At 40.7% G+C, this 22,850-nt stretch overlaps 1 protein-coding gene across 2 annotated transcripts in view; it reads left to right on the top strand.

Annotated features, from left to right (window-relative positions):
* The window catches only part of COMMD2 (COMM domain containing 2), a 43,064-nt gene extending 24,140 nt beyond the window's left edge, over positions 1-18,924 (top strand). For both annotated transcript variants that reach the window (XM_078668034.1, XM_078668033.1), the window contains 2 exons: positions 10,912-11,085; positions 18,126-18,924. In XM_078668034.1, coding sequence (XP_078524160.1) covers positions 10,912-11,085; positions 18,126-18,323 — 372 coding nt within the window. In that variant the 3' untranslated portion in view covers positions 18,324-18,924. The remainder of the gene's footprint in view (positions 1-10,911; positions 11,086-18,125) is intronic.
* Positions 18,925-22,850: the final 3,926 nt, after the last annotated feature.

Raw genomic sequence — 22,850 nt, 5'->3', positions numbered from 1 at the left:
CCACTACAGTGTTCTATTTAATAGTTGGCGAGAGGTTTTTGTAATCCAGGGTTTGATGTCGCCAAACTTGTTGTCCATTACAGCCAGACAACTCCACTTTGTTCTTATCTGTCCAGAGCACATTTTTTCAGAAGTCTTGTGGTTCATGCAGGTGTTGTTTTGCAGTCTTCAAACATACAGTAATGTCCTTTTTGGCTCCCCTTCCATGAAGTCTTACGTATTCAGTCTTTTCCTAATGTTAGAATCGAGAACATTAAAAATTACACTTTTGACTGCGGGTTGAGGTTCTCTGCACATAGTTTTGGGTTTCTTGTGTTGTCTAGGAGCATTATACAGTCCGATCTTTGGGTGAATTTCCTGGGAACTCAATCCTGGGTAGATTGGCAACTACCATGCCCTTCCTTCCATTGTAAATAATATCCATCATTGTGGAATGATGGGCTTCAGATTATTTGGAAATTGCTTTATAACCCTTCCCAGAATGACGAGCAGCAGCCATTCCTTCTGAGACATTCACAGATCTTTAGTTCTAGCTAGGTAGAATGTGTTACGTGAATGCTCAGACCAAACTGGTAATTGTATGACTTTGTATAAAGGTAGGGTCACATCGTTATAATCCACTGCATTTCGTTATCGGCACCAGATGCTCATTACCTTCCTGACTGATAAGGAAGGAGTGAGAGTGAACTTAGCTTTTTACACATTGCTTCCAAATTTTTTATTTTTAATAGACGATGACAAAGTTACATTTTTTGGGTTTGTCTCGGGAGGTTAGATGTATTAGTAATTATATGTACCTGGTGACGACTGAATGATCTTCAGATGTATATTAACGTGTAAAACCCCCAAAATGTAAGGGGGTGCATTTTTTCGCATTTCTGTTCATGAATGGGAATATAATTAAGGTGGGAAAAGTGTCCAATTTTTGGGTCATGTTAATTGCAGAATGAGATGGAAGTTGCCCTACAGATTGTCTTTTTCCTGTTGGTTTTCACATGCCTGAGTGTGACTGCCACTGGGTAAGCCTTTTATCTCCTCTGACCGGGTTAAATGATTCGAAATCGTATGTAAACAGAACAGCTGAAACCAAATGTCTTGCTGTTGCGGTGCCTACTCTGGAACACAAGCTGTTCGAGTCAAAAAAATCCTAATACTGAAGTTCCTGCCCTAAAGTCGTTGGTTCAGCTACTTCAATACTACCCTCTTCTCTGATGCTATGTCTGTCCATTACACAGTTATACTCCTGGGATTAACAGTGTGAGCAGGCCACTGCACATCTTTGTATGTTATTTATGGAATGTTTCTCTCCCATTACCTGATCGTTGTCTTATACATTTGTGCAATCCGGTGATTAATAGTGTTGGCAGTCTATGATCTTATTGGTACTGTGTACATTGCCTATTCTTCTCTTATTATTGGATCTGCCCGGTCTTGTTTTTAAATGCTCTGAATCGTGCAGTTGTCATGCTCTCGTCTTGAACCTATTTCTAACGATTGCACTTGTCCCACTTTGTTATCCTACCTACCCCAACTGTGAAATGCTCCGATACCCTCCTGGGTCTTGTTAGCGCTATACAAAACTTCATAAACAAATCTATACAACCCATTTTATCTAACTATGCAACCATATTTATCTATCTATACAACCTTGTGTGTGTGTGTATGTGTGTGTGTATATATATATATATATATATATATATATATATATATATATATATATATATATATATAAAACCCTATTTATCTATGCAACACTGTCTACCTATACATCACTATCTACCTACCTACATATGCAATCCTATTGATCTGTCTATACAACCCTATCTATGTAACCCATCTGTTTATATATGCAGCCCTATCTTTCATGTTGTCTGTATATCTATACAACTCTATCTACTGTACAAACATATCTATATATCCAACTTTCTACAAACGTATCTACCTAACTATGCAACTCTTTCAACCTTTACAAATATATATTTGCAAGCTTCTCTATTTGTAAGCAATTTTTACAAAAATATTGCAAAAAAGAATTAGCTACGGCAAGAGGCTGGCGGCCAATGCCAGACTGATTGGCTTTTTTAGGTCTGGTGTTAGCAAAGACCTTTTGGTTTTTACCAGAATTATATGTATAATATAGTTACTCATAGGGGATTTGAGCCTGACTTAATCCATTAATCTGTTGTTGTCATTCACTTTTTTTTCATGCAGCTACTACAGCATGTATCGTGTGGCAATGGGTCAGCACACTTTAGTTACTGCATGCCTTTCACGAGGAGCACATCCACAACCAAAAGTAGTCCCCTTCTGTGTCGGGGTTTTACCATGTTCTTCTGCTTTTTGTTTGGAACCCCAAAACTTTTTTGCCGTTAGCTAATGGAGATTTTAAGATTGCCATCTTCAACCATAGAGGTTTGCACTACCCATGACAGAACAAAACAACAGTTGCCAAAGATTTGCCGATGTTTGGTCAGCCCTGCTCATAAAACAAGCTACACTGACTTAAGAAATCCAGCCCAGAATCACAAAATGATCTTGCTTGGCTAACCTAAGCAAAACAAACTGAACTCTTGCAACTTTCTCTATTGCAACTCTACTTACCAGCAGGGTGACCACTTGGCATGGAGACATAATCGGGGCAGGACTGTAAAAATATTCAGGACAAAAGGTCAAAATTCTGGTAAAGGGGTCAATTTTATAGAAACATCACAAAACAATGTTGGTTGGCTAATGTAAGTAAAAGAAAAAACAGAACTTGAGCAACTTTCTCTGCTGCAACTCTCTGCTTACAAGCAGTGTGACCACTTGGCATAGAGACAAATTTAGGGCAGTACTGTAAAGATATTCAGGACACAGGGTCAAAGTTAAGGACAAAAATGCAGTTCGAAAGGTACATTTTATGGACACATCCTTGAAGCAGCTATCATACCCTGTTACTTTATCAATGCATTTATTTTGTATATTGCATTATTTATTCTCTGTGCTCTGTAGAAGATTGCCTCTAGGTATGCTACATTCAGAAGGTGCATTATGTCCTTATTCAATAGTAAATTGATGCCCTTGAGTACAGTGTCAAGAGCATCACCCATCCCCAAACCTATCCAATCTTTCTTGAAGAGAAAGCAACAGCACAATTTTGATTAGTTCTAAACAGTTTAAAACCCATGGCAAACAATCTGGGAAACATTAAGGGAAGTAAAGGTGCCCAACTTTTTCACCTTCTAGTTCAGACAAGTTGATAAAAAAACATCTGGCTCACCTCACCCTCCACTAGACGTCAAACCTAAAAAAAAAAAAAGAGGCTATGGTATGGGCGAGTCTCACACTTAAGGTCAGGCTGTGTGGTACCCACAAGTTGTCTGTGGTCTCACAGCACCAAGAAGGCCTGAATGCCGTATTAGAGTGTTCGTCCAGGACCCTACATTTAGCTGAGAACTGGGAACCTGTACCACCAGACCATGAGAATTGGAGAGCAGGATGCATTCTAGCTCTGCTGGGAGATCCACAGCAACTTATTCAATGGGTCATTGCTAAGAACTGGACAAATAAGGAAGATAAAAACAAAGTAGAACAAATACCTAAAATCAGTCAAGATACTTCCTCCATGAGTATCGGAAAGTATTGTGCACATGGAGAATAGTCTCAGCAGAGAGGCGAGCAACAGAAGAGGCACTGTCAAGTGGTGGTATAAGCATCACCCACCCACGCTGCCAAATTTGATGGTGCACCACTCCATTGGTAGTGCTTGTAGAGAGTGGGCTGGGCCCCTTTGAAGTTTGGGCCTACTCTGTCCATGTCTTAAAAGGGCTCTGCATTCGACCCAAAGCCAACCAGTGGTCTGGCTCATCCCTAAGAGGCGAAGAACATGCAGAACCTTAAAAATATTTGGGATGCATTTTACACAACAAACAAAATACAAGAACATGAGAGAGACTTTAAAAGGTAGAAAGTGTTTCTGTATCATATGGAAGAGTTTCAATTTAGTACATTAGATCACCTCATTGTATTGACATTTGTGCAAGTGAAAGTTTCTAAACATGAACTTCAAAAGAATTATTAACCATCTCTCCTGACGAAGCGATGAGTGAACAAAGGTGAACCAATTGTCTGCTGTCCATTCTAGCATGTTTTTTCAAAAACAAGGGGTACCCTATAATTGGCTGTGGACCAAGGGTTTAAGCAATTGTAAGACTGTCTAAGAGTCAACCTCAATGCTTGCAAAGCGGACGCTTTGGTTACATCACAGGCATACCCCTAATGAGAGCGTTGTCCACATTTCACAGGCATGTTTTAATTAGAGTTTTCACTATCCTCACCAATCAGACACACAAGTACACCCCGTATCCGCCACATCACTTTTTCACCTTAAATCGGCAAAATCCGTGCATGCACGGCCCAGACCTCACTGCGTCGCTTTTTAAACCGTTTTTATCGTTTATTTAAGAACAAAACTATGACACCGTGAGCATGAATGTATTTTTCCTTTCACAAATGCACCGCGATTCCGAGTAAAGTCTTCTTGTAAATGTGGAGTGTTGCTGACTCTCCTTCCTTCTCTCTTGTAAATATATTGAAAACCAAAAAAATTTCTTCTTTTCTCCTGTTCTCCCACAGGCGTATGATTATTTCAAACAGGCAATATAATTGTACAAAGTCCTGATGATGATCCCATTGTATTTCAGAGTGCGGGATCGAAACGTCGACCTTTTACAGTAGTTATACAATATAAACCAATGTGTATCTCGTGTTGTGTACACTACTCTGGCAAAACACTTGTACTATCTATCTGAAAGTGTCCAGTTTCGCTCTTCTTTTCTCTTGCCTGTAAACCTTTCCTCTTTTGCACTTACTCTCATCTCTTTAATTTTTCTGTTCTGCTGTAAGGCACAGGATTGTGCTCTTTACAATTTCTGTAATGTGATCTACAAATATTTCTTCATTGTTAAAATAAATTCCATGTCCGGCTGGACTTGGATAAATACATAAGCAGCTCATCAAGGCTTGTCTTATTATCTAAGGTTTTTTATCTTTGAACTGCTTTGGACCACTGTCCATTCTAGCATGGGCAGTTTTATTTTAAAGGTGGTGGAATATTGCATGCTTTTAAGGCATATACAAGTAAGGTTTTTGTACAGGATCCACAGAATTACTTGAAGTGCTCTCAAATGTCACTATCAAGGTAATTAGTCCCTTGAAGTAGCTTGATTTGACTAAGATCATACAATTTAGTAATGTTGCAAAGCCGGTGTTTGAAATCGGGTTTTCTGTCTGGACACACATAGTGCAATTACGCCTCTGGCTCGATACATTTTTTTTTTCAATTCCCCCCCCCCCCCCCCTCCTTTCTCACTAGAGGACGGTGTTTTTGTGCAATTCTGCCAGATGAATAGTACACGGTGTTAGTTATATATAGATCACAGGTTATTTTGACAGAATATTCAAAACCAAGGTATACAGTGAAGGTGAGCGGCTGCAGAATACGATATCCTAATATTGCTGGCTTTCTCAGACTTTAACTAGGTATTTAGCGCAGTGATCAAAGTGTATTAAAAACAAATATATGGATACGGTCATCCTGAGTAAATTGGGGAGGGGTTCAGTGAGTGTGGAGGTGAAATCCAAGGCATGGCTAAAAGGGCAACATATTCTGTGACTATTTTGTTGATCTTTCACCATCAGGTAACTTCATATAACATAGTGCTGACCTTGAATGGAAAATAAATGCAAGTTAAACTATTCAGTGTGAAAAGCACTATTTTATGTAAAAAAAAAAAAAAACTTCTGTTAGTTAATGTGATCACTGCAGATGTATGTGTGTATATATAAATAGAATTGAGTCCTGTTTGTTACAGCACAGAATAGTGACATGTATTTTTAGTGCCAGGATTACACACCGTATGAGGTAGGCTACCACTAAATATGGAAATTAATTAAGGTCAAAGACAAAAAAAGTGTTTCCAAGGTGTAAATTTTAGTAACATGCAGATTGTACCTAGTGCCAGCTGTTTTATAATTGTCCACAGCCCCGCTTCGAATACCCTTATAATACCTCTCAAAAACAATAAATCTCTTGATACTGGCTCAAAAGCAGCCTTTTACATTTGCAGATTAATTGTACAGATCTACATTTCTTTCAGGAGCGAGCACTCTGGCATGGAGGGTAGTTTCTAGTTTAGCTTTCTATCCCTCTCTAGGGATCACAGCACAGGAGACTCCCTACCTTCCACTTCAGCTGAGCCATCTCAACTGTAAGAATTAACATTTGCCCTAGCGCAATTGCTAAATTTAGGGACACATGCTATCTGTTGAAACCTCCAACATGAAGAACGGACAGTTTGTGTAAATTGCGGATGGGTGGCTATTCTACTTACCGGGAGGGGTGGGGGGTGGGGGGTGGGTCCCAGAGCAAGATCTGTGGGCCGCGAGGGAATGTGTGCCCGGCCACACTTTGAGAACCACGGAGATAAGGCATTGCTTAGGAATGTCCCCAGTGAGCCAAAAATACATAATGATGGAGGGGTATGCACTAATGAATATTCGCAGAAAAAGTAATGTACAAGGGAAGGAGGTGCCCAATACATTTACAACAAGCATTTACAATGCAACGGTCTCGCCTTTGCAAAAGTTAGAGCTATTGGCATTGTAAATGACAAAATGTTTGTTTATGTGTTGGTTTTTAAAACAGATAAATAAATGGCATTGTCATTTGCAATGTCAATATCTCAAACACATGTAAATAACCAAGAGGCAAAATAAAAATACATATGTTCCCTAGTAATTGACGTATAACATGCGATAATATAACATTATGAGACATAACAAAGAGTCCAGTTCTATTAAACAACATCAGAAAGCACTATAACAAATGACACACCATCATAGCACATAACATCACAGCAGCATACAAAATAGTATAGCATGGCACAACAGGGTGACATTATAACAACACAACTGAACACATGTTAATAGACTGCAAAAACAAAACCATTGCATTCTAAATCAAAGCATAACATGTTGACATTATAAATGCTTGTTTGACGATATCAGGTGGGGTTTTGAGTATTATCATGACATCATTCACCCAATAGCCCGTTTAACCAACACCACTTAATATTAACTTTGTAAGGATTCAAGGATGAGTCAACACAAAATGAATCAAACCTGCTAGAGAAGTAGCTGCATTAAGCAACTGAGCTACCTTAGTGGGAGTAAAATACCTCTTCAGCCGTCAACTCTAACACCAGGCCTATTAGAAGAGATGGTGTGTGCCCGAGGAAAATATTGTATACATCTCTGAACCAATCTAAAGTGGACACTCCGCAGTTTAGGTGCCCTATCAATTGTTAATGTTTCATAATAAATCCATAATCATATTTATTACAGCGCTAAAGGCAATAGGTTGAGTGAAGAACTTAAGACGGAAATGCAAAGGTCATTATAGAAAGATAATAGAGAACCAGTAGGTGCACTGATTGTTGAAAATATTTAAAGATGCCCCAATGTTACCAATTCGAAGTGAAAAGTGCAGGTGTGTAAGCGAAAGTCTGACCCTCTCTCCCACATGCACATACTCTAAACATTCACGTATGTCGGAGCAGCAGTGGACTAAACAAGCGCTCCTTGCTTTACTCTGGCACCTGCATTTCCACCGCGCTGTCTACCATTAGTAGGAGCCTCGAGGCGCTTTCTCAATCTGGCTGCCTTTTCATGTGATGGGCGTTTACACGGCCGGTTGTACCTGGTTGTGTGCCTCTAACGTTAGTTGCTCTTTAATGCAGAAGTAAATTGAGTCCAATCCTATAAAAGAACTTTGGCACCATTAAATGTGCGCCAGAAAAATGCCCAGGCACAAACGGCAATCTTTTTTTCAACAATCGATACATTTCTGGAGAAAAAAATCAAAACTTTTTTCTATTATTCACCTGAATGCCACAACCATGTGGAGCACGTGAGAGTGTGCACGTGTGTGCGCGCATGTGTGTGTCCACGTATGTGCTCCTGTGCCACTGGGAATATGCGCAAATCGCTTTCCGTAATGCCACCTCTTGTAAAACATGCTGTAGTGGCATTAACTGCTTTACTCGCTGCAGAAATGTAACGCTCAATTGATTATAAGTCTTGTACTGATTGCGAGATCGCGTCCGTCCGTATCTTGGCGGCCATCGAATCTCTTTGCACGCGCGTCATGTTTATAGCAGTGCAACCAGGGGCACGTGGTCGTGTGATCTACATGTGAGACTGATGTGCAGCACAGATCCAGCCATTGGGGGCGCAGCGCGCCACCGGCCCGGGCCACAGTCAAGCCCCCATGCTCTTCTCTGTAACCAAGTGTGCAAATTGGACAAATGGGGCCTTTTGAGGTCTAATTGAGCGTGAGAGAAGGAGCTGCCCCCGTTAATGAGGTCTGAGAGAGCTCCCTTTTCATGCCTTCAAGAAGACCCCCTTCCATCCCTATAAAATCACCAATCACGTGACATCGCAGAATCTATCGTGACAGGCGCGCCGAACCCGGTATCAGGAATGTTAATTAGTGCGGCGATTGTTTCTCTCCATTGACTCCCCACGGGGGCTGTCTTTGAAGGCACGGGGGGCTTCGCAGGTAGTGCACACAGGGGCACCGCGTCGCCTCTGAGTGCGGCTGCACGAACCAGGTGAACGCACCCCGTGCAACAGCCGTGTGACCTATTACAAAGGAGATACATTAATTGCAGGGTTATGGTTTTGGGGCCAGGCGGGAATCCGTTAGACAGCTCCTGTCCCTGCCTCGTTGACACATCTGTGCGGTGTTCGGCCCGCGCAAGACACTAGTAGGACACCGCAAGTGTGACGCAACAGTTGTGCCCACTGAACACCTCAAGACCGTTACACCCCTTACTTCTGGCTATGGTGCACATAAAATGCTTCACACGTGACTCGGTGTACACTATAGCAAGTCACATCTTCGCGTGTTGCACATGAGAACAGATCAGGTGTGTCAGTGTTGAACTATGTGGCGCCTTACATATGTCTACAAGTGTGGCATACTCGAACAGCTCTAACATCAGAAGTGTTACACACACAAGAACAGCTCAACTCTGCCTTTAGCGCCACCTAGAACGCCCGCTTCTGATAGTGTGCACACTAGTGCACATCACGTCTTTTACACTGAAATAGCTCACATCTGCCACTGGTGCACACCGGGCCATCTCACATTTTGAACGAGCTGCACAACTGCTACCGCCCATCTCTGCCTTGATGCAGATGATAACGGCTCAACTCCATTTGTGTTTACACTGGGAGCGACGTAAGTCTGGTCTTGCAAACAGACTACAACACCTCATGTTTACTCGTGGTGTAGATAGGGTAGCATTAAAATACATCATACCCGCCCATGGTGCGTAAAAGAAAACTTCACGTCCACCTGGGATGAACACCTCAACAGCTCACGTCTACCCGTCGTGCTCTCTAGAGCTCCGCACACCTACCTGCCGTGCACTCAGCAGCAGCTCGCATCATCCCTGGTGCACGTCAGAGCACCGTAAATCTACGCCGTAATATCGCCGTAAATATAGCGTCTAATCTACAACCCGCTGCCCTTCGCAGCACTGGGAAGCCCAGCCGTGGATGGACAGAACGAAGGGGGCCGCTTTCTGCTTAATGCTCGGTCAGGGAGGGGCCCGGCTCGTTTTGGGCTGGAGGGCAGTGACACACAGGCCTCTCACCGAGTGTCTGGAGTGGAGTTTTGAGATTTTCAGTGTGGATACAAAATGGGGAAATTCCTGAACCGCACACAACGCCCCGGGGGAAGGGTGCAATGTACGCCAGGATTACTCCCCCCCCCCCCCCCCCCCTCGCACACTCCCTCCTCCGATAGTGGGGGCTGATGTCTGTAGTCACTCTGCTTCTACTTCCGGTTTGGCCGGCAATGCTTCCGGGTCGCCGCAGGCAGCGCGGCGGCCCGCCCTGCACGGGGAAGGGAGGCAGCTTTCGAGGAGGACAGCACCTGGCCGCGAGCGCGTTCTCGTGCGCGTGACCTTCACAAATCGCCGCGCGCGGCCAGTGCTGTCCTCCTCGAAAGCTGACACGCTAGCTATAGGTCTTTGGCGAGAGCGAGCTTCGCTCGCTTCTAGCCGAGACCTAAAAAGTCTGGGAACATTGGAAAACGTACTATTTCTTTGAGTTAGAGGACTTAATATGAAGAGAGAAAATTGCTTAAGAAGCCTGTTGGGGAGATGTTGGCCCAGTGTCAAATATGCTGCAGAGATAATTTTACTTATTGTTGATTTTGAAACGCATGTTATTGTATCCTGATGCACTGGAATTTATTTTCGTTTACAAAAATAAATGAACATATATCATGTAAAATCATTTGGAGGGTTTATTGGCCAGAGGAAATCGCAAGAAGCCAAATTATCCAAAGTAGTTTTGCAGAGCAAGGCCTAACACATTAGTAGAAGTCTCTAATGTTTGATGGTGCATGCACAGTTATCTTCTTTTTGCCTACTATGTACAGTTAACATTTATTTTTTAGGCTTATTTGTGTATATTCGCTTTTATTTGAAGGAAATAATCTAAATAGAACCCTGTTGAATTATGTGATAAACAACCACTCTTGAAGAGAACCCTACCTGTTTTAGTCTTCGATAAGGATATTGTTGTGCTGGCCAACAAAAAGTAGGGTTTTGCCAATAAAAGTAGTCCTAAACTCTCAGAATTATGTTTTTGCACACAAACTGTAAAAAGTCATCAAAAATAGATATGTGTGTATGAGGGTAATGATAGAACTTTTTAGTCTGATGAATTCTCTGAGAGATTTAGCATGTATTTATTTAAAAAGCATGAATGTCTAGTAAGAGAGTACAGACTGTATATGAACAGTACTTTGAAAAATATTACATACTGTATTAAGTGTTTTTTTTTTATTACTCCTAGATTTCGGAAATAGATTTTCAAGACTCTGTGCTTGTATTGGGATTCTCTGAAGAACTGAACAAATTGCTTCTTCAGCTTTACCTTGATAACAGAAAAGAGATCAGAACCATTCTTAATGAACTGGCCCCAGATCTTCCACATTACCACAATATGGAATGGAGGCTAGATGTTCAGGTACTGTCTGTAATTATCTAATGTTTGGCAGCAACCGACTAAAGTTGCAATCATATTTTTGAACATAATCACCAGCTATGTAAAGCATGATACTAGTAATGATCATTGTACAGATAATCCTAGCAAGAAAATAGAAACCTGTATCCTGTCATCCATTCCAGCTGCTTCATAATCAGTGAACTTATATTTTGGTTTAATTTGGTCAAGAATAAAATCACACTCAATAGCGTTTTAATTCTATTACCCTTGTCTTTTGTAGACCAGACTGTCAACAAGGTAGTTCACACGGTTGTGTCTGCATCAAATCTTATATTTCAGAAACAAAGTAGGCAGTCGCACATGGCAATGTATTTTCTATATTAACCCAAAGAATCATATATTCAGGCTCAATGTATTATTTATTATTAAGTACAGGAAAATTTGCACAAGCCATAAAAACAACTTCAACAAATCAATACTTACACAATACATTCATAGATGTGACATTGTGCAGAATGGCTTTGCTCTGCGGTACAGATCTTCTTCTCCATCCATTGCTCTTATGAATTCCAAAAAGATTTACTTCAGAAAAATGACAACATGCTGTTACAGTGGTAAGCTGTACAGAATATGAATATGTTACTTATGTTTTCTAGTTCTAAAGAAGGCTGATTTCTTTATTTCAAAATGGCAAACAAATAAATATCAGAAAGAAAATATTTTGAATGTTGGCCCTCCATCGGATCTATCCTCATTTACGAAAAGAGGATTGGATATGCACAATAGAGTTGTAGTTGGTGGTGGGGAAAAATCATTACCCATATAAAGTCCATTCCTTTGGACTTAAGTCTGAGTTAATAACTTTTTTTTTAAATGTGTGGCGCTGGAGGCTCTGCACCTCTGTAATTAAAAGATTTCTGTTTAAACTTACCTGGACAGAGATTCAGTAGCACTTCTGAACTATTGTGTCCATTCTTCAATGCTTGGGTCTAACAATAATTCAGACAAAAATCCACATTGGTTTCAGTCCCGTTCATTATTTGGGAGTGTTCCAAGATACACAAAGATAAAAAATGTATCACATATTTTTTTCTGTCCAATTGAAATACTGCAATCTTCTGAAGAGATTGCATCCGACATCAGTTCTCTGCCCTGCTCATGTTGATGGATTGTGTATCCTCTCAATACTTAATCACAGCCCTGGTTGAGACCATTATTACAAGAATGTATGTAGGACCAGTGGTGTCACTCCTCAGGCAACAGGACCAATTCTCAAAAGCAGCAATCCGATCCCTCCTTGCCTCTCAAATCTTTCATATCTTGAACTGGCTTGTTGCGACAGATCTCCGTAGTCCATCTTTCATGTGTTCAAAACTCAGAGACCAATTTCCTCAGCAGGAATTTTCAAGACCATCATTACTAGGTACTACACAACAAGTGCTGCATGATGTCTTCTGTAAAATGCAACTAGCCCAAATAAAAAGCCAAACGTACACCTCTACGTTTAAACAACCTGGCATGTTGGTGAATGCTCTTTTCAAAAGCTGATTGAGAAAGTTTGTTTACTCATTTTGTCCATGAATCATAAAATTGATAAAAGACTTAGCTTGGATAATTCTAATAGCTCCGGTATGTCCATGTCATTAGTGGTTTAACAACTTTCCTCTCCTCTTGGAGTGCCTACACAAGAGGCTGCTGTGAGTACTGGATCTCCTGTTAAGGTTTTGGAGGTCAGATTGTTTATCGCAACCTCCCATTGTTGAGTTTGACAGCCTGGTTCCAGACCTCTTTCACTACAGGCAATTATGTATTTCACAAGGATGTGTGTACTCTTCAAATATGCTATGTGTTAATTAACCAGGAAATCCTACACTTTCAAATGGAAGAGGTTCGGCCTCTGGTACGTTGAGAATAGTATTGACCCAACCAGATGCCGGGTGGGTGCAATACTTCCTTATCTTTTATGTTTGGTCCTGGTGGGGTTTCAGTTTTCCTTGATAAAAGTTCCTCTTTTCTTAATTGCACTTAATATAGTGTTCTTTAAATTAGTATGCTCTTCTTTTGAACCAATCCCCTGGGCTTTTCTGCAACATTTATATTGTAAAGCACCTATATTTTGACCCAACACTTTTACTCATGGGGTTAGTGACATTCAGGCGCTTTAACATAGTGAACCATATACTTTTTCTACAGAATTAAAATGTTTATGAGAATTCTCCTAAACTTCCTCCAAATGTTAATGTCTGTCTTTCATGCCATTCAGTCTATCAACCTAGCAACTCTGTTTACAAAATCCCTGTATTTTAGCGGAGAGATTTTGTATATTCTTTTTTTTTTTTTTTTTTTTTTTTTCCGGAGTTTTATATAGCGCGAACTAGAACCGAACCGAATCAGTTATCAGAGCGCTTTACATAGCACCAGTTACGTTACATGAGGACACACTTTCATTTTTTTTTTCTTTGTACATCAAGATGGTTTTAAAGTTCTACCTTTATTAGACTAATGATGTAAGACAGCCTAACCATCTTTTTGTCAATTGTGGGCCCGTTCATACTGGTTTAGCCACTAAAATTTTCTATTTCTAGAAGGATTGTTTAGTAAATGTCATCATAATGCTAACAAAACCTTAGTCGGTAACCCCAGAGCCCTTTCTATAAGGGATACGTTGGCTACTACCGCATTATTAAGGAACGTAGCCATTCCTGAAATGTGTATAGTGGCAATTGGAGGTCCATTCTAACCTTTACAAGACATTATTATCTTAATTAAGATTCCAATAAAGATGCCCAAGTGGGATCAGCATATTTCTGCATAGAGATCTTTTTCTATGTCTTTTTCTCTGGCTTTCATAGGGATGGGCTTGATACTCTGTTCTGTGCTTATGACTGCATATGAACAGACCCTGGGGTTGAAGGGATATCGTTTCTTACTTGCAACTCTAGTGTTCCTATGGAAATCAAGGCTTCTAAGAGAACTGTAAAAACAATGGGCCATATGTTTGAAGACACCGTAATTGCGAATCCTTTCCATTCGCAATAAGGATATTGCCAAACGGCATGTGTGAAAGTGTTTTAAACACTTTCTGCGATTCCCAGTGGGTTGCAAATTACCTACCTCATGAATATGAATGACGTAGGTCGCAATTTGCGACCCATTAGGAATCGCAAAATTCACAGGGATGGTGGCCTGCTGAGGTCAGCAGACCACCATGTCTATGATTTGATTTTAAATAAAGCAATCTTTTTGTTTTTGTAAAGCAGCCCGTTTTCCTTAAAGTGAGAACAGAACCTGCTCCTAAAAAATGCTTTTACAAAGGGGAAGGGGTCCCTTGCGGACCCCTTCCCATTTGCGAATGGGTTACTACCTACTTGAAGTAGGTGGTGAAATGCAAATGTTTCATGACCGCATTTCAGTCGCAAAACATTCATACATACTGATGTGATTCGGTATTAGGAAGGGACGCCTTAAATATGCCCCTTCCTAATACCGAATTGCTAACCCAAATTTTGATTCAGTGGCAGGTTACCAAATCTCAATGTGGGTTTGATATCCCTTTTTTGCATTCGCAAACAGACCGATTCTGTGAATCGGCCTGTTTGCGACCTCAAAAAGCATTCAGACATGTGGGCCAATATCCCTTGACTCAACATTTGACTGTGTGAGAGTTTCCTATCATGAAGGGTGAACTAATTCTAGTGGTGAGAATGAGAGCAAGTCTAGCTTATCCTTTTGAAGTATTTTATTAATGAGTTAAATTCTAATGCATACAATCTATACCAGTTCCTGCATACTATATACTCTGGAAGTTATACTAGCAATCCGGAACTTGCCTTATGGTTTGATGAAGGATTGTCACATGTAGTGGAGTGCATTAGAATGGGCCCATAAAGACTTCTAAGACCTACATTGCCAGTATTAACAGGTTAAACACCATAAACATATTTGCAAAATGTTACTGCAACTCAAATACAGCATTTAATATTGAAATCGGTGACTGTGTATGGAAGACTCAGATAGTACCTGTTACAGGTTAGTCCGCAAACTATAAATACAGCTACCAGTAAGATCCCCAATAAGCGAGAGGAAATTCCATTTTGGATTGCTTGCAAAACGAATCAATTAGAAGTGGACAGTCTTCATAGAGCATCCCAAGATAAAAATAGAATACTGATTGTGTCTCCCCTTGGAAATAGTGCTGCCCATAAAAAATTGTACTACATGGGGAACAATATATGCTAGCATATACATCACTACGGATAGCACGCCCTCTTCAACGATATTACTAGATGTTCATAAACAAATCCAAAATGAACATGGAGCTGCTCCGGCAGTTGATTATAGTATGACACGTATATGATACTTTCACACTGTTTGTATAGTTCTTAGTAACATTCGAGGAATGGCAGCCTGTGTCTGGCTGAAGTTCCTTCAAACAAGTGTAAACATGAACTTCCCAAAATATTTTTTAATGTGTACATGTCTTTAGATTGGGATACCTTTGGTACTGGTCTTGTACACCCACAACTTAAGTCTTAAGACTGACAGGGAGGAGTACAGTAAAGGAAAAAACTCCTGAAGCCAAGAAAAAGCAGAAAGCTTAAGAGAAAATAAGCACTGGATCACCCCAACAGCAGAGTCTTGAGGGGGTGGTTATACTTTGAGGGAGGAGAATAGGCGCTCCGGAACTGCTGACTGAGTATCATAGAAAGGTCAAGTATGCAAGTCAGAAAACTGAGAAAGAACAGTGAGGCTGAGGATAGCATAAAGCAAGAAGAGAGATGTTCTGATTGAAAAGGTCATTACAAGAATAAAAAAAGCGGCTGGTTTGACATAAAAGTAGAAGCATGCCTCAGAAAATGTGAGTACTTATGCGGAACGCTACATGGACAGAATCGGGTCCGGACAGTGCAGCAGAACTAACCATAGTTCGCTAGACTCTCAAGAATACATTCAGTTAAAAAACACCCAGTGAATATGTAAACTCCCCTTATGAACTTTGTTGTATAGATGTACAGATAAAAGGTAATATATTACCCAATGTTAAAGCCATTTTCAGGTCAACTTTATTGGATGGCCATGATATCATCCTGGATGAGGATGTCTGGCCTCCAGTTTTTATAAGGGTTACACTGTGAAGAGGAACTAACCCTTTCCTCCTTCGTGCTTGTGGTTGTCAGAGACACAAATCTGCACAGAAGTGAGCTTTGAAACAAGTTCTGGATTTGTATAAAATGTTATGCCACTTGTGATTGGCCTTCATATAACCACGGCTGGGCTCAATATCCATACAAGCCAGAGGTGATGCGCAATATGCATGCGATTCTGACCCAGTTACAGTACCCGGTAGTGTTAGTGACTTGTAACACAACTATTAACACTTTTTTTTAACACATCTTTAAACCTCATGCCCCTCACTCCTTCATAGAACAAACTACACACCACACCTTTCTTACTACACTTTGAAAAAGGGCACCAGATTCTCATTTTAATCATAGCACTCTGTAGCATCGCCAGTGTTATCAAGTACTATATAAATGCTCCAGTACTATACAGTGTTTAACAGAGGAGCCAGTTACCGGCCTCCGATGGGGCTCACCTTCAAATCTGGTTCTGTTACAACTGTTAGGTAAGTTAGGATCAAAAATGGTGTGACATGCAGACTGGGGTAACCCCGCTGTCTTCAGTATGGTGCTTCCTTAACATGGTAAACCAAGAGTGAGAAGGTTAGCCTCTATAATTCTCAAAGACTAATCGGGGCACATTATAACCCTGATATTGTGGAGAAACACCGAGCCTCAAGTGCTTAGAGGCCATTAATATCAGTTTGCACTGCCTTTGCATCAATCCCATACTTCCTGTCCTAATTTCAAGCTCCTAGTTTAACACACACATTTCTATGATTCCTAATTACACTAATGTACCTGCTATGCTTGTGTGTTTTCTGCTGGTTACAGAAGCCAAGGTTAACTTCAGTGCTAAAAATGCTTTAGTGCTTTATTACTGTAAAGACATTAAAACAAAAAAATAAACTGGTTTGTCACTTCTGTAGACCGTTCTGATGATGTATGCTCTGGTTTACCTAAATAGAAACATGATCTTCAAACTCCAACTTCATGATTTTCGCATTAGTAAATGAATCACAGAAGCATCTGCACGTTACCGCAATGCCAACAGTTCTAATTTTGATCATTTATTTAGGTCCCAACAAAAAACTGAATTGTCTCTAGGTGCTTAAATATTAGCTCTGTTTATCCAGCGTTATTATTTTATCGACTACAGATGGATATGGGGTGGGTGTTTCCTGCTGGTATTTTACCCTATGACCTTTGGGTAGGTATGTGCCAAGTACACTAAGCCGTCTTAATGACTTTGTGTTCTCAGAATTCACTACTGTAGCGAAAATGCATTTATAAACTTTAGTCTTGGACAGGTCCTCTGAAATTGTGTGGCTGCAGCGATTTTCTCATTATTATAGATTTGCTGAATGCCACACATTTCATTATCTGCTGCATAATCTGCAGATTTGAACTAAAAACAATAGTTTCTAGCTCAAATGGTTCAAAAGTTAATAAAAATCCAGCAACACGGTTTGCTGCACAGTGGAAGGTTCTTTGCAAAGCTCGACTGAAGAACCTCTGTTGCTTAAAGCCATATTTTGGTGTTAAACTGGTACTAATGAGGTGCAACCAATGCACAGAGAGTGTTACCAAGTTTAAAAATGACAAACTAATTAAGTAGTATTGTTACAATCCATGCCGCATTATGCTACATAATTTGCCTTTTCTTGCCACATCATTTACTCCACACTGCCGCATAATTAGGCCTGCTCCTGCCACACAATTCAAGTGGCCCTGGTCTTGGGTGTGCACTAATAACGGTACATAGTAGCATTGTAGTCTGTCATTTTCACTGTACTTGCAATTTACCTACAACTATCAAGTTATTAAAAACTCATCAGTTCTCATGAATGTGTTTCCTGCATTTTACAAAATGTGATTCCCCTTTGTGTTTGCTTCGAACTGAACTGCCCATATTTATAACTGCTCTGCTTTCCCTTGCAGCTTGCCAGTAGAAGCTTGAGGCAGCAGATAAAACCATCAGTGACTCTAAAGCTTCATCTCGAGCAGAATGGGGATCCATGCACCCAAGTATTACAAACAGACCCTGCCACATTGCTCCACCTAATTCAGGAACTAGAACAAGCGCTGGGAGAGATGAAGACGAACCACTGTAGGAGAATAGTCAGGAATATAAAATAGCACAGTGTTAAATGGACAATTCTTCGCATCATGTCTGTAACAGCTCCGTGCATAGACGGTTTTCTGGGTATTAGGCGAAGATGAGCCCCTGAGTCAAAGGACTTTTTTTCAGCAGTTGAGAGGTCTGAATTGGAGGGCATTCCTCGGACTCGGCGTAGCAAGTTTATAAACCGAAGGCTCATGGCTTCCCGTTGAACATTTCATTCAAATGTATATTATCAAAAGGTATTGTTTCATTGTCATATTTTGATGACTAGGTAGACCTTTTGGTAGAAAGGCTTGATGAATAAATAATATTGTTCTCTTGTCAGCTCATTCCCATTCACTAAAAACGTCTTATTTTTATACTTTGTAACGTATCTTCAACTGGTCCATCTTGAAGGTTGTTCTACAGATCATGCTGTACGTATGGCCTTTGTGGATGGGTTAAAGAACATTTAACTAGGAATAGAAGGGACTTTCTCTAAAAACAATCTCCTATTTGTATCAAGAAACATTTTAAGAATAAAAATGGAAGTGCAGCGAGTTGCTGAAATTGTGCAACGAAAAAGGTGTGTTTAGGGGATTTTTCAATGGTTTATTGTGAGAACACTTTTTTTTTTTTAAATCAAAAAAATCACAGTGCTAACGATATTGTAATTTGTCTCCCTAGTAACTATGCATGAAATCTGTTCCCTGGTTAAAAACAGTACCCTTTAGCCCAAATAATGTATTTATCTTAATGAGGAGCATTTTTGGGCTACGTTTCCGGGTTGCTTTTGCAACAACCTCTTGATCTTCCTGCTTATCATGCGCCAAATGGAGATTACGTCACTCTCCACAGAATGTATTGTCCGTTCACCCTTACTAAAATGATGAAAGGATCAGGGTCCAGAGTGGTGAAGTTGAAATGAATGTGAATGGCTTAAAACGTAGTAAGTCCTAAGTCTGCTGCCGTCCATGCTGTCCCTTCAGCAAATGTGTACCATTGTTACTCAAGAAGTGTGGGCATCAAAGTTGTCAGTCTTTTGAGGGATTGAATGTTAGGTGCAAAATTTACACCACGTACAACATGACTAAGTTTTATCTGATCATGTTTATACAAAATCAGAATTCTAGAGCTTTAGAGACATGGGTTTTACATTTTATGGTGGATAAAAGAATTTGTTTGAGGGGTGGGACCTTGGTTGTAGTAATCTTGAACTTTGGGGTTAATGTGATTGCAGGGCTTCTTGAACTTTGGATGTACATCTCCTCACGGTTGTCCTCAAAGTCCTTTATCATTTAATTTTCATCAATATTCATAAACACTTGAGTTTTGTCAATGTGCGTGATCCCATAACACATTTGAAACCGAGAAATAAAGTCTTTCCGAAAAAAATGCCTATGTGTAAAGACAAATTTTGATTTCCAGTTTTTATCTTTTACTCGTTGTTTTATGTTTTTCATTTTATAGCTTTAAAGATGGAATGCCACTCTGAAACATGGAATTACTTTATAACCCAAACAAATCACACAGACCTACATCTTTCCAGCTTTACTTCCTTTCCTGTGTTTGGATACTTCGTAGACCCCATGCTATGCCCAAGACAAGCCTTCCTCTACTTCAAGGAACACCCTCATCCTCTTTGGTCACCACAGTTCACAGAAGTCATGTGTAAAGTTCATCAGAAGCAGCCTCCCTAGCTTTGTAAATTCTCTATCGTTGTCTGAAACCCATAGGCAAGCTACTCCATTCCTTGAAGATGCTACATTTACTGCAAACAGGTCTCTGTAGTTGACGCCCAGTTTGTCCCCTCATACACAGAGATTTCCCATTTGGCTGCTAGAAGCATATATGCTATAAGCTTGTCCATCATTGAGTGCGGACGGTGAACTACCTTTGAAGGGCAGCCCATTAGAACCAATTCCAATTTATAAACTTTATTTCGATTTTAAAATAAATCACAAAAGTCATCACAGTACAAACACATGGGTTAAGTTAAACAGTAACATTACACTATCACAGCCGCATGATTGGGAAAATCTCTCAAATACACAAAGATAAATCAATAAATAATTTAATACACTATAAAAACACACCAAATAGCGGGCCAGAGAGCTATATCATTTTTAAAAAGAGCATCAATCAAACATAAAAATGTAAAAAAGGAACAAATACAGAAATGATCATAAAATTTGCATAATAAGGGGAGTTTGTCTGTTCCTCCCTAGAGACCAGCGTATCACCCATACCCAACCCCAGAACTTGGCTGATGCAATCACTAATGGGCCATCCACTGCGGTTTTTAGTAATCTATACGCCTCACAGTGGTCCCTGGTACCCATTAATAGACACAAAGGTTTCAACCAATGACTTCTCGGGTTTTGGTACGCTGGGCAAGCGAATAAAATGTGGACCACAGTTTCAGCCCTGCCCGTGCAGAAAGGACAATCACTACAGTTGGCCTGCAGGTTAGACCACTTAGAGGTAAAAACATTAGTAGGTAAAGTTCCCACTCTAAACTGGTGCAAAAGTTTTCTATCATGGGTTGAAGTGATTAGATCCCAATACAATTCCTAGGTAGGTTCGATTTGATTTGTAGAAAGGTGCTAGACAATGTTGGACTGTTGGAGGAGGCAAACTGCCTAGAGTAGACCAAATGCTAGTAAGCTGCTTTTAGCTCAGATTTGCTTGGGAAAGGACTACCCGCGGGGGAAGTCCATAACCGACTCAAACCCAACTCACAAAGAACATTTTTAATACACCTGAACCACTCAATTTTGTTATTCACAGCCATGTCTCGAATTTCTAACACAGCCGATGCATAGGTGTCTAATTCGGGAATCACCCATAGTCTTCTCCAATAGGAAACTAATCTATACCGGGCGATGTCCCGAATAGAGTGGCACTCCAAATCCATGTACATGGGAGTCAAAGGAGTTGATTGCGGCAGCCCCGTTAATGAACGTAAAAATTTGTTTTGTGCCACCGCCAGGGCGTCCAAATTCACATACGCCCATAACTCCGAACCATACAAAATTGAGGCACTAATTTTAGCATTATAAATGTGAAATACAGGAGCTACGGGTTTGGTAAAAAAACGACAATGCTCCCTAAGAGGCACCCCCGATAATTGGGTATGTCTGGTCACAAGACAGTCAATTTGAGGCCTCCAACTCAACCTTTTGTCTAGAGTTACTCCCAAATATGAGAAAATCTCGGTTTGCTCTGAAACACCTTCTTTCATCCTAACTTTACCGATAGGTTTGCTGGAGTTCTGGAGAATCATAAACTTAGTTTTGTCAACATTAACCGCCAAGTCATGATCTGCACAAAACTCCTCAAACCTAAGAAGGGCACATTGAAGCCCTTGACGTGTTTTGGAAAGGATAAGGGTATCATCGGCGTACATTAGGAGTGGGATCTTTTTTCCCCCTAAACTAGGGGCATCGGTAGGACAGTTTTCAAAATATTCCAGAACCCCATGGATATAAATAGAAAAGAGGGTGGAAGCAAGGACGCACCCCTGTCTTACCCCCTTTTCAACCATTAATTTTTCAGTGGTATGACCTGCCTTGTCCGTTCTAACCTGAGCAAAGTTATCCGTGTACAATTTGATGACAAAGGCTAAAATTTCCAATGGCATACCCAACCTCAGAAGATTATGCCACAGTTTAGAACGCGGAACTAGGTCAAATGCAGACCTGAGGTCCACGAAAGCTGCGTATATGGACCCTTTCCCCAAAGTGACCGTGCGCCAATAGATAAGGATAAACCTTAGCACCTGATCCACTGTGCTAATGGAACGTCTAAACACTGCTTGTAAATCTGATAGGATGTGAAAGTCATCCATCCATGACTGCATTCTACCTAAGATCACTCTTGCCACAACCTTCTGAATGCAATCAATCAGGCTTATAGGCCTGTAATTCCCTGGTAGTGAAGGATCCCCGTTTTTATAGATATTGGCCTCTATAATGGCTAATCCACTGGCCCGGTTCCACGTAGTTGGAGGGAACTTTACAGACATTCCCACTCCCTCATTTAACCAGGTGCCAAAAACGCGTCATATCCCTCCCCGAGCAAGCGTCGAGAAGTTCGGCCCAGTGAGCCTCATCCCAATCACGTTTTGTTTTGGATTTGGCTACCTTGTAAGTCTGCCTTTTTTCTTTTATACAGGCCTGATCCTTACTCCTAATTGCCACTGCCAAGGACTTGTAAGCTGAGCGACAAATAGAATTATACCAGGGTGCCGCCTTGGTAGTGGATGAAGCTGGTACTTTTTTGTTTTTAGCAGTAAAAAAACTTTTCAATTGGTTAAAAAGATGCTCATGGGTCAGGGAAATCCTGTCCTTAACTTGCCCATATTCAGCCTCTGTCTGGAAAGTAGAAATAGTATTTGCTACCAAATTATTCATAACTAACAGTTTCTCTGGATCAAGTGCGACCTTGCACCATTTAAGGCGTCTTGTGTCATTAGTTAGGTGGCCATCTACCGAGTCTGGACAAATTGGCATACTTTCTCTACGGTTGGGGCCAATAGCCCGCATGGTAACTAAGAGTGG

Source organism: Lissotriton helveticus, chromosome 11 (assembly GCF_964261635.1).
Source record: "Lissotriton helveticus chromosome 11, aLisHel1.1, whole genome shotgun sequence".
Lineage (NCBI taxonomy): Eukaryota > Metazoa > Chordata > Amphibia > Caudata > Salamandridae > Lissotriton > Lissotriton helveticus.
The sequence above is the reverse complement of the archived record's forward strand: the minus strand, read 5'-3'. Positions and strand labels throughout refer to the sequence as shown.